The sequence below is a fragment of the Prunus avium genome, chromosome 6 (genome assembly GCF_965620075.1).
Source record: "Prunus avium chromosome 6, drPruAviu1.hap1.1, whole genome shotgun sequence".
NCBI lineage: Eukaryota > Viridiplantae > Streptophyta > Magnoliopsida > Rosales > Rosaceae > Prunus > Prunus avium.
Genome location: NC_142289.1, coordinates 36,993,996 through 37,007,124, shown reverse-complemented (window position 1 = coordinate 37,007,124; position 13,129 = coordinate 36,993,996). Strand labels below are relative to the sequence as shown.

Here is a 13,129-nt window from a genome sequence, read left to right as displayed (position 1 = left end):
AACGGTAGAAAATCAAAAATAAAAGGAAATCAATTACAATTGATATGAGAATTCTTGACGTGCAAGGAAAGTCACAAGTCTGGCCAACAAAGACTTTGACTTTGTTTTATCGCTAATTTAAAAAAAAAAAAAAAAGACTTTGACTTTGTTATGATATATATGTTATATTATATAATATTTGTATGTAGGAGATGTATATTTAATGACAGCTAGTGCAGGTTGGAATAACAAACTTGTAGTCATGGATATTAGGTACGCTTTCTCATCCAAATAAAGGAGAAAAAGAAAGGATTTCGCAATACGAAATCTGCTTTTTACGAGTTGTTATAGATTACTAAAAGACTTTGACTTCGCTGTTCCAATGTAAATGATCTAAAAGATATAATCACCATGACGAGAATTAATTACTTTCATAAACATGTATGAACCACTTAAATAATTAAGTTATAAGTGATTTAGCGGACATATGAGGACGATTTTTCTCGTATATGTTTCAAACGATTTTCTAATTACACGTTGAAAACTATTCTAGAGAAACCTATGATGGAGAGAATTTTAGTTTTCAGTTTAGCTCTTGGAACCCTATACCAGAGGTAATTTCCTATTATAGAGAGCCAACTTTGCTAGATACCTTGCTTTCAAATCGAATTTGTATTATCTTAGAAAAACCTATGATCATATGGCAGGTAGTATATTGCAAATCAACTATCAATATGAGACAAAGGGGTTTGGGTCATTATCAATATATATCTTGTGGGAGATCATACCACACTGTGGAGGTGGGTTGGTAGTCAAGAAAGAATCAATCATATTCTTCACTTCTCATCTTGCCTAATTTTAATATACAAATATTAAATATCTCATGTGACATAGTCATGCATGTAATTTATATTTTCTAAACAAATGTTTTCCCATGAGCTCTTCACATTATCTATCTCTTCTATTCTAACATAGGAATAAAAGATAAAGAAGCTTAACCACCCTTTATTGATGATCAAATTCCATAGCTACAAAAGAGAAAAACCAAACTTGAAAAGAACAAATAGGTGTGAGCAAAGTGTCCATCGAAGGAGCAGACAAAGATCACATTGAGGTGATTGGAGATGGGGTTGATTCTGTTTGCTTGACCAGATTGTTAAGGAAGAAGCTTCGCAACGCCACCATTGTCAAAGTTGAAGAAGTGAAGGAAGCTAAAGCTGATAAGAAAGAGGAAAAGCCAACTCCACCAGTTCAATGGATATCATCAGCCAGCTATTGTGCTCCGCAGTGTCCTTCAATGTATTATGGAGTGGTTTGTGAATATCCAGAACCAAACAACTGCTCTGTCATGTAATTGTCCTTGACATTTTAATTCAAATTTGAAGACCAATCATATAATTTTTTACTTGGCATTTTAATTTAAATTCGAAGATCATTATCAAACAACTGCATTTCATTGAGTTACTTTCTCATTGACCTCTAAACTGTTCGGGTACATTAATTCTCATTATGATTTGAAAGTTTGTTAGTGTTGATGGTTTTAGGTATGTGATGACATTTTTTCTTACAATAATAAACCTTTTCCCTAAGATTAATCAAGTTTTGTAGAAGATAAGTTCGATACCTAAACTTGTGCACATTTGTGCTCTATAATGCAAGCACTTGGACGATATCTTAATGTACTAACTGAATAACAAATATGAACTTCTCACAGAGAGAGAGTTTAATTTAGATCATACTTTTGTGTTTTAATATTATTATTTATTTTCTTTAGTATGATTTGAATAACTCCAAGATTGTACATTTGTATTGATTAAAGTTCAAAACGGAGGGAGATACAAATTATTAACACCGCGTAAAGATTTGAAGCTGCTGGATGGTATTCTTACCTCTTAATCGTCAACATGTGTGTGGACTCCAATTTAAGTTGGTTCATGTACGGAGTCAAGAAGTATGTCTTGTTATGTGCGTAGACTATGAGGATGATTCCAAGAATGGAGTGAAGAGTAATGCAGAGATTTATGTCATTCATTTCGGATTTGAACTTCTACCGAGTAGAGATGCCTTAGGCTTCAAAATGGTCTATCCTCTTATTTAGTATACATCGGTCATCCGTACCTAGCACCACTGGAATATACATTCACGGTGCCTTAATGTACTGAGTCCATAACCGAGATGAGCTTTTCATAAAGAAAGAGTTTAATTTAGATCAAACTTTTGTTTTATTTATTTATTATGATTTATTTTCTTTAGTTTGATTTGAACAACTCCAATATCGTGCTTTTCTGTTGATCATAGTTCAAAATGAGGGGATATACAAATTATTGACACCTCTTTAAGATTTTAAGATGTTGGAAGATATCTTACCTCTTAATCATCAACGTGTGCGAGGACTCCAATTTAAGTTGGTTCATGTACATGGTCAAGAAGTATGCCATTGACTTAAATGCTACTGTGGCGGCCGGCATCATTCTCTTGTCCTTCCTTAAATAAAGTGCTTGGTACAAAGGTATGTTGATGACAATCAAAACCCCACGCACATAGAAGAATTTGCAAAGCCATCGTCTCATAAACGTGTGCTATATATGTCCTTTGATCCCGTGATTGCTTCTTTTACAAGCTCAGCAAAGCAGTACAAATTTCTGGACCAGGGAGCCAAAGGTGAATAGAGTGATTTTGATTTGTTTCAGGAAATTACCTAAGACTGCGTTCTGGACCACATATCCAAGATTAACTTGTCACGAGTAACAATAATCTTATGGTAAAAGATTAAAGGGGATGTAAAGAAAAAAAGGTACCAATTGAATCAACCTATGCTTCCGAGTCAAGAGAACTATAAACTTGGATATTTAGTCCAGCAATACCTAAAAATGGACCCGCCAAAAGGCCGAAGCAATAGCTAGCTACTAAGATACCTTCAGAGATGCTGCAAAAGCTTCCTCAGGGGAAGATCGTTCTGATGTTGATGTAGAAATAAAAAGAGTTAACACCAAACTCTTATTCATAATTTTAAAAATAAAAATTCATAATCTTAACAAAATCGCTATTATTAACTATGTGAAGAAAATTACTTCAACAAACAATAAGAGAGGAAAGTTTTGCTATATTTCTCACGTGCTTGCTTACTCAACTGTGCTTTTGAGTTGTACAATAGGTATTGGTGATAGTTGGTTTCAAATTTTGGATGGGCGGTAACTATTTGACTATATGGTTTTTTTTTTTGTCAAGACTACATGATATTTAATAATGAAAAAAAATTTAGTGGGGAGGGTTTTTGCAGACAGTAAACTTATAGACAGAGACAATGAAATACATCTATTGCAAGACAGTGAGTACATCTAAATTCTAATGAGTTGTTTATTAGGCTCAACCGAAAAACCAACATTTTTGTCTAGAGCTATGAGGGGTTAGGTTATAAGTAGTTAATTTTTATGTATATGGATGGAGGTAAATGACATTTTTACCCTTGCAGGAAGTCAAATCCGGCATTCGTTGGGCCAAGAAATTAACCAAAGTTCACGGATGCGTTCAAATTGGAACTGTCTGTGAATTAGAGAGAACAAAATTGAAGCAAGAGTCATTCTATAGTGAGGACCTTATATATGGTCCTTAGATGAGATCCTATCTCTTAACCATTGAATCAAGCTAACCAATTTGATCTAACGGTTAAGAAATAGAGCCCCACCTAAAAGTCATATATAAGACCCTTGTTGATTATGGCTCAACTTGCACCGAAAGAACTTTGTGCTATCATGTGGGAGGATGCTGTCATGTGGGGGCAGCAGCTTTGCAGGTGAATAACAACTTTGCAGCGCCTTTGCAGAGGAATATTGAAGCTTTGGCAGAAGATGGGAGCACGTGGGAGACAAAAGCCATGCAAACTTGGCTGGCTTTCTGACTTCATAGTTGGCCTCATAATTTGACTAGCTGGCCTTCACCCGTTGGCTTCTCTATAAATTGAGAAGTATGGCAGCAGCTGAAGAAGGAGAGTAGAGGGAGAGAAACAGCAAGAAGCCATTCGGCAGAGAGAAGAAAATTCTCTCAAGTTGTCTTTGCTTTGTATTTTCAGTTTCTCTTCCTATTGTAAATGTGTGAGCTTGGGTTATTTGGGTCTTTGGGAAATTGAGTGATAAACACTGTTGTATGTTCTCATTGATTATAGTGGAATACTCCGTCGTCTCCAAACTGGATGTAGGCATTGCCGAACCAGTATAAATCTTGGTGTTCTTGTTGGTGTTGTTTTGTGTCCATTATTTTATCTCCTGCTAGTTGTGTTTATTTTCACTCGCACTTGGTTGACGCTTCTGCACAACAAGACCCTCACTATAAAATTCTTATTCGAAGCAATTAAAAGTACTTAATAAAAAAACAAGCATGGGTTGGTGCTAGCCCCAAAATTGTTTAATACCCACATTGTCAAAAACATGTACGGTTTTGTGGGTTGAATTGAATAACCCAAATAGCAGAAGCATGAGTAGCCCATTAATTTCTGGGCTACCGCCATTCATGTGAAATGACTTTAATAGAATTATGATATCGAACATGTTATTATAAGCATCAAATTTTAGATTAAGAAGGTATGTAAACATGACTCAAACCTAATTAGAGAACACGACAAGCAGAGGTGGTGGTCTTTAATAATTTGGCGCTGCTGAGTGCATAGTCTATGTCCAATCAACAATTAATATGAAATAATAATAATCATAATTATTTTGTATTTTCATAACCCGTGACAATTGATTTAGGGTCAAAGATTGTTGAGTCAAGAATCTGTACTAGCTTCACACTATATATGAAGTTGTTAATGTGTTATAGCTTTCGCGCTGTTTTGTTGGTAGCTTTCACTCTATTAGGGTGGTAGTCCTCACCTCTCTACACATCTTTTACAACAAATTTGAGATCACCAACAAAATTACAATGGTTCAATTACTATCTAGGATACTTCTTACCATGTGAATTTGCAATATTTTTAATTTCCTCCAATATTTTATATATGTGTCCATGCTTATGCATATATAATCCACTATCATATATAATTAGAGATAGCCAAAATCACATTAATTTTATTTTAATGATCATGCACAATCACTATTAATTATGTTGTAATAGTGTAAAACAAAATTTGCTTGCTTAATTAGTTTTTTATCTTTACGTTTAAAAAAACAGTTAAAGAAAAAGAAAATGTTTGTAGTTTAAGTGTTTAAGAACAATCACTTATATATATAGAGGAAAAAAGAAGAAGATAATGTGCAATAACAAAATAAGTTTTGGGGATGAAAAAGAAATTTTCAAATCGCAATAAGATTACTTTTTGTAAATTAGTTAATTACCTAAATAATGAATCAGATATATATTGTGACAAAAAACGCATGACCACAATGCATGCCATCACGCGAGAGAAGAGAGAAGAGAGAGCAGGGAGGGTGGGGGTGAATTAACCCAGTTGCAAACACACACACAACCTCTTTTGTCAAGCTTCGCGGTGGCATCAGCAGTAAGGGGTTGTCCTTGAGTCTGGAGTCTCAGAGAGGAGGCAAGTGAAAGACCAACCACTGCCGCATAGGGTTTTTGCGATTTAAGGGGTTTTTCCTATGGAAGATGGTTTTGCTTTTCAGATGCAAAGGGTACCTATACCTACCCTGTATTTATGTTTCGCTGAGAACAAGCAGGGTAATAAGGTCTCTTACCGTATTATCTCCGTGCGTTTGATGGATGGGATGCATGCAGAGATCGTAAAACCCGAATTCCAAGTAGTGGGTTATAAATGTGGCGAAGGGCTTCCTCTAGGTATGGGTGTCGGTATTTTAAGATCCAACATTATTTTGGCCGGCGGCCTTGAACCCGTGTTCGACGGCTACGCTAATTTCCCACCAAATCCACGGAAGGATGTGTATCTGTTTGACAATAAAAACAGTACCTACACCATTCCCTTCCTCCAACAAGGGAAGTCTTGTCCTTTCCTGGCAGAGCATAATGGCAAATTGTATGTTCTATCAACCTTCTCTTTAAAGTTTTCTGCTGGCCATCACTTTACTCCCTCTTTTGAAATGTTTGATCCAAAAGAGGGCAAATGGGCCAGTCTGCCTGAACCCCCAACTTTCAACCGCGACTACCTTAAACATGATCCTTTTACTGCTCATGCAGTTGTAGGCTCTAACATATTTGTCTCATCTATCGGTAATCCTATATTCTGTTTTAACATGGATGACCCCAATCCAGAATGGAAAGAACACGAATTTAACATGGATGACCCTAGTCAAGAATGGGACTGCCAAGGCTTGCCCATGGAATTTAATGGTCAAGCTTTAGCGGTGGAAACTAAGGATGGAGATTGGGTGATTCTAAGCTGTACGGCAGAAAGTGACCCTATTGAAGTTGGCAACGACATGGATGAAGATGACCACGATGAGTACAACCAAGACAGCTATGATTTGGGGGAGAATCATTATTATCGTGCTCCTCCTCCTCGTGATTATGAATGGTGGGGTACGTCTATACGTGGGTATCTGATGTCAAAAGACTGTAAATCATTGAAACTACTTAAAGATTTGAAGGTGCCGGAGGGTATCTTACCTCCTAATCGTCAACGTGTGCGTGGAATACAATTTAAGTTGGTTCATATAGTGCAGCAAAAAGTATGTCTGGTTATGTGCGTAGACTATGGGCATGAGCCCAAGGATGTAGAGATATATGTTATGGGTTTCGAATTTCAACTTCTACCGAGTGGAGATGCCTTACACTTCACAATGCTCAATGATGCTTCTCAGTTTACATATCATGGCGATGGGTCATTCGAACCTAGCACTACTGGAATATACATGCACGGTGCCTTTTTCAGATCGCCCTAGACGCTTTTTACTGTAAGTTTCTTTAATTTTGTTTACTCCTATCATTGAAATGCCCAACTATTTAGATTCTGACCATTAATTCTGAGTTAATCTATCATCACATGTTTAAATCTGATTGAGTAAGAGATGTTGGTGAGGATGGTGCTGGAGACTGAGATTAGTGTCTTTTAGTTGTATATATATGCTTATTAAATATTACAAGTGCTATCAAAGCCGATCATAATTCAACTAAAAACTTATTATTTGGTAAATCTAAAATTAACGACTATAAGACCATGGCATGCTTTTAGATATTCATTTCATTTTTCATGTTAAAGTTTTCGTGGACATAAGTAATTAGGGCCTTTTTTTAGTATGAGCCTGGATCATCACTCCCTACATTTCTACCAACAATAGTGGCAAACTTCATGTTCTTGAGTAGTTGTTATGTTGTGGCAAGGCTTTTAAATGAGAATCAAATCAACCACCGAAGAACACATGTTTGAGGACCTGTGGCAATGAATAAAATGAGGATCATATTTCATCCACATAAGAAAAAAAAGGGTTTGGGTTAACAATTCTGATATCATGTAGGGTAAATGTAGCTAAGTGCTTAGTTAATTTACATTATTGGTCATGGAACATTTGACACTGTTTACAAAGCCTTTTATTTTTTGTCGCTTCAGGGATTATTGGTTGAGTTTCTTTTGAATTGTTTTCAGGTGCAGCAGTATAGCATGAAGATGAAATTGATTCTCTGTGTACGAGTTGGTTGGTCCTGCTGTTCGTCGGTTTCTCTCATATTTTGTAACCTTGTTGAATTCTCAGCTTAGTACTTTATCCTACCGAGAATGTTTCAGATCCATAAAAGCAATGTTTGTTTATGGAACTGAGAATTTTCAACTTCTACCAACTGGAGATGCCTTACACTTCACAATGCTCAATCATGTTTCTCAGTTTACATATCATGCCGATGGGCCACCCGAACCTAGCACCATTGGAGTATGCATTCATGGTGCCTTTTTGCTATAAGTTTCTGTAATTTTGTTTAGTTGTATCATTGAAATACCTAACTATTTAGATTTTGAATATTAATTCTGAGTTCTTTTATCATTAGGGTTTTGGGTTACTTTCTTATCGACCTCTAAAGTGTGTTCAAGTACATTGCACTGAGTTACTTTCTTATTGACCTCAAAAGTGTTCAAATGTACATCAATTCTCATTAGGATTTGTAAGTTTGTTTAGGGTTATTTACTCAAATGGTCCTCAAATTTATACCCGATTTATATTTTGGTCTATAAACTAAATTATTCATTCAAATGGTCCACCAACTCTTTATTAATCGGTGATTTGGTCCAACCGTTACATTTTCTGTTAAATTTAGTCATGCGAGCACATGTTACATTTGTGGGGGTAAATAAGACTTTTGAAAGAAAAAAAAATGATTACAAATTAATTAATACAAAATTTTCTTTATTTTTAAAATTAATTAAAAGCTATAAAAGAATAAAAAATACAACAAAAAGTAACCAAAAAAAAAATAGAAAAGTTGATATAGATCCAAATTCTCACCAACCCAATGACAGCTAATCGTTTTGGACTAAACCCAATGACAGCTAATCGTTTTGGACCTAGATCTAAGAAGCCCAAAAAAAAACCAACGAACTACCCCAGCCCCTCTCTCTCTCCCTCTGTATTTTCTTCTCCCCAACGACCACCCCAGCCTCAGCCGCAACCCACCCCCGATCCTTATCCGCGACCTTCTCATGTGCTCTCCCTCTCCCTCTATATTTTCTTCTCCCCAATGACCATCCCAGCATCAGCTGCAACCCACCCCCAATCCTTACCCGCGACCCAACCCCTGCGACCTTCTCATGTGCTCTCCTCCCTCTCCCTCTGTATTTTCTTCTCCCCAACGACCATCCCAGCCTCAGCCGCAACTCACCCCCGATCCTTACCCGCGACCCAACCCCCGTGACCTTCTCATGTGCTCTCTCCCTCCCTCTGTATTTTCTTCTTCCCAACGACCAGCCTCGCCTCAGCCACAACTTGTGGCCCCCGATCCTTACCCAAATGAACATATTCAGTATGGTTTTCTGAAGCAGTCTGTTCAAATATCATTCAATCTCGATTTTAGATTAATTATTAAATCACATAAATGTTCATCATCTCTATCTGTGATTTTAGAAATAAATACATATAAACGAATAAATGGTGTATCTTTATTTCACCAACCTGGAATAGTAAAGTGAAGTAGAAGCAATATCAGTAAGACCTTTATGAATATTAGACCCAAGAACAGAAACACCAGGTCTTGTTCTTAACACCTGGACCCAACAAATACCCAGAAACAAAACAAAAAAAACATAATAACACAATGGAAAGTTGACATCATGGCATAATGAGTTCCCATTGTAGCAAATTAGCACTTAAATTTCCAAAGAGAGTACAGCACTAAATACATGTGTATGTGAAAGAGAAAGAGAAACTCACCTCGGAGGATGGTTTAGAAGAGATATAACCAATATCAAATATAAGTACTTCATTCCTTTTCATAGATGTGCAAACAACCTATATGAACAAATTAGGCAAATCTTAATGTTAGAACTTAGAAAACCAGGAGAGATAAGTAAGCGAATTAAAATAAATCAACCTAAACCGTAGCTGCATTCAATACATTTGTTTCGATTACGCATAATACGAGAATGTACACAGTGGTACTAACCCCGTTAATCATTTGTATAAAATACAAGTAATATGTCAACGAAAACAATAACATGAACAATGAACAGAAACTCAAAAGCGCGCATGTCATAGTCTATAGTCGTTAATTTTAGGGATTAAATTGTAAATTACTTGAAGAATCCGAAACTCAAATGTGTGCTCACCCACTAAATTTAATTAGCAATTCGATTTTGAGGGTTAAAAAACTTGAGACAAATATTTATACTCTTAGCTTTTTTGATTGATGTAAACATCAATTCCCATTAGGTCTTATTCTTGTAGCTAGAAGTGGAAAAATAGGTCATATTCCAATTAAATGCTTTCCTTTTACCGTTCCTAACTAACTAGCAATGTTACTCAAAAGAGTGCCAAGAGAAGCCTGCAATGCAGTATTAGCTAGAAAAACTCCCTCATCAGGGGGAATTGAGGAAAGGATCACAACCGTTAAATCCATTGATAAAACGTGGGACCCTGCCATGAACCACTCATCAAAGACTGCCAACTTGCCAAAGCTTTCATATAAGGCTTTGAGCCAAGCTGAGATGCAAAAATAACAGCAATAAAAATCAAACCAGTCATACATACTTTTGTTAATTTCAATTTGAGAATCTAGGGTTTCTAATTTTAATTTCAATTTTTTTTAGACCTTAAAAATAGTTTGGAGTTTAATACCAAACAAGTTTTTAAATCTTAAAATCAATATTTAAAAACTCATATTTTTAAAATAAATCATTTTTTTTTTTTATAAATAAAATACCAAACGGCCCTTAAATTTCATTTAGGTTTTGGTGTATAGATCAAGTGTGGATTAATTATAGGTGGCGTGCTACAGAGTGTAAGGCATGTGGATAACTTCTCAGTGGTCCAATGTTGGTCAAAATATATTTGATTCTTGAAATTCATCTGGTACTTGCTATATCTATATATTGTGTCCGATTCTGGGTATTAGGACTAATTAATCATTTGAGTACGTCAAAACCATCCAGCGTTAGTTGAAACCAAAAAAAAAAGTAATTGTTAAGTCCACCACTAGTAATTAGAACCTCCGATTAATACGAATTCCGTACCATAAAAAGGAATAAATAAATAAAGTGATACGCAAGCAAAGTATTCTGGGTTGTCTTAAGACTGAGAATGTACAATCTTTTATTTGCGAGCTTAGATAGAGAGGGTTTTGAAGAGTTTTTCTATTTAAACCCTGTACTGTTTTTTGTTCATCCTAATACTTAAATAATTAAGCTTTTAAGTTTTATTATTGCATAAAAAGACAAAAAAGGTCATCCAACTTAATACTTAATCCTAGTATATCTATACACACACCCACACACACCATCACTCTTCATATTAAGTTTTAGAAAAACACAAACTCCTCTACACCCTATTGCCAGACTACTCTTCTCTTTCAATCCAAGAAACCTATACTACATTCTCATCTTCTCTTCACAAACCCTAAAGACAGTATGCAAATAGTGATTTGTGGGTCGTCAATTGAGGTATATGTAATGTGTGATTATTTATTGGGTCGTCAATTAAGCTCTTAAGTTTTATTTTTGTTTGTTATCAATACATCATTTCTCTTTATAAAAAATTTAAAAAAAAAACTGAAGAACACATTGCATATGACATCATTGACTAATATTATATTGTTTGATTATAATATGTTTTTATGAAGACCAATATATATATAAAGAATAGTTGACAATAATGTTTTTATCTCTTTAAGTAATGTGAGGTTGATGTGAACTTACAATGGTGAGGGGCAAGATAGCGGGGTGTGAGGTTGATAAGTTTTTTATTTTTATTTTTTATGTTGGGTGTGTATTTAAGAGTAGTTTGGGAAGACAGTGGGGTTTTATTAGAAATTGTTTAAATTCGTATTATTACAAGTTGAGATGAATAAAGAGGTGCGGGGTTTAAATAGAAAAACTCGTTTTGAAATACCACTGGCATGACTGAATTTGCAAAACCGCGGCCTTTCAAACACATTAAAAACCTTGTATGAGATAGTCACCTACCTCTGTATAAGGACTTACAAGTCAACAAGAGCTAATTATAATGTTCTAGCCTCTAGGACGTAGGTTTTTTTTCTTTCTATATAAGATGCTATGCTAATAGCATAGTACACTAATTCACTCATAATAAAATCATAGAGTTTCCAATTTACCAAAACATTAGAGCTCTTCCATCTCACACATACGAGTCATCTTCAACATGAAGGTAACCATTTTATTTTAATTTGTTCTTAAACACATATGTATATGTACTACTCCACATTTTTTGCAAGTTACATGTTTTTTTTTTAATGCAAGTGAAATGAACAAATTAATTAGTGTTTCCTAAAAGAGCTAAGAAACTATGTGTTTTTCTGTTTCTACAATGCAGCAGAAGATATTGGTGAAGGTGCCAATGCACTGTGACAAATGCAGAACCAAGGCCTTGAAGATTGCAGCAGCTGCACACGGTATGCATCCATCGATATGAACAGATCAATCAAAATTTCTTTCAACTCTTTCATCACTAATTAGGTCAGTTGATTAGTATTAATGGATGATTATATATAAAGCAGGTGTGAGCAAAGTGTCCATCGAAGGAGCAGACAAAGATCACATTGAGGTGATTGGAGATGGGGTTGATTCTGTTTGCTTGACCAGATTGTTAAGGAAGAAGCTTCGCTCCGCCACCATTGTCAAAGTTGAAGAAGTGAAGGAAGCTAAAGCTGATAAGAAAGAGGAAAAGCCAACTCCACCAGTTCAATGGATATCATCAGCCAGCTATTGTGCTCCGCAGTGTCCTTCAATGTATTATGGAGTGGTTTGTGAATATCCAGAACCAAACAACTGCTCTATCATGTAATTGTCCTTGACATTTTAATTTAAATTCGAAGATCATCATCAAAACCAAGACTAGCTAGATCACAAGTTCACAAAACAAAGATATACAATATCGATCCATTTCTTTTTATTTTTTAGTTTTTGTTCGTGATTGTCTCTTCTGCACGAATAATTTTTTATTGGGACTTAAAAAATAAACGGTCTAAATTACAAACTATAATGTTGAGTTCTCCATAAAAAGTGGACGGTATAAGAAATTTGAAGTATGAGAAGTGACACCTTAACTACTTGGTCCCTGAGGCTAGCCAAGAAAGAATCAATCATATGGGACAATTTGTGGAAAACGAAGATTGAGTGGGACGATATTTTGAGGGACACAGTCAAGAAAGAATCAATCATTGTACACTTACCATGATCATGTTGCATTATTTTATATGCAAACATTTGAATATCTCATGTGACATATCAACATGTGTAATCTGTTCCCCCACTGCAATTAAACAAAACGTTTTACTCAAATTTATGATAGAGACATATTAATTTATGTGAAAGCAAATGACTTGGACTTTTCTATCAACGACAGCTAGGGGTTGTAATAATAAACTTGTAGTCATGCATATTAGGTATGCTTTTTTCATCCAAATAAAGGACAAAAAAGGGTTTTCACATTTGTGAAATCTACTTTTACGCCTTCTTTTAGATTACTAAAAGACCATGACTTCACAAGATAGATTTTTTACCAACTACATGAATCTTTAATCTAAGGCA

At 35.3% G+C, this 13,129-nt stretch overlaps 1 protein-coding gene across 3 annotated transcripts; it reads left to right on the top strand.

Annotated features, from left to right (window-relative positions):
* The first annotated feature begins 11,589 nt into the window (after window positions 1–11,589).
* Window positions 11,590–12,490, top strand: LOC110760136 (heavy metal-associated isoprenylated plant protein 47-like). Of its 3 annotated transcripts, none has more exons than XM_088255518.1 (3): window positions 11,590–11,747; window positions 11,916–11,991; window positions 12,097–12,490. In XM_088255518.1, the coding sequence occupies exons 1-3, from the start codon at window positions 11,742–11,744 to the stop codon at window positions 12,381–12,383; spliced, it is 369 nt and encodes a 122-aa protein (XP_088111644.1). In that variant the 5' UTR covers window positions 11,590–11,741; the 3' UTR covers window positions 12,384–12,490. The 3 variants fall into 3 exon arrangements, with proteins under 3 accessions (XP_088111644.1, XP_088111643.1, XP_021818023.1); XM_088255517.1 differs by having other exon boundaries at window positions 11,591–11,747; window positions 11,913–11,991; XM_021962331.2 differs by lacking the exon at window positions 11,590–11,747 and having other exon boundaries at window positions 11,907–11,991.
* Window positions 12,491–13,129: the final 639 nt, after the last annotated feature.

Excerpts from the sequence above, each read along its gene's own strand:
- LOC110760136 (XM_088255517.1), top strand. Across the intron at positions 11,992-12,096 it reads GATTGCAGCAGCTGCACACG|GTGTGAGCAAAGTGTCCATC; the intron begins GTATGCATCCAT and ends TATATAAAGCAG.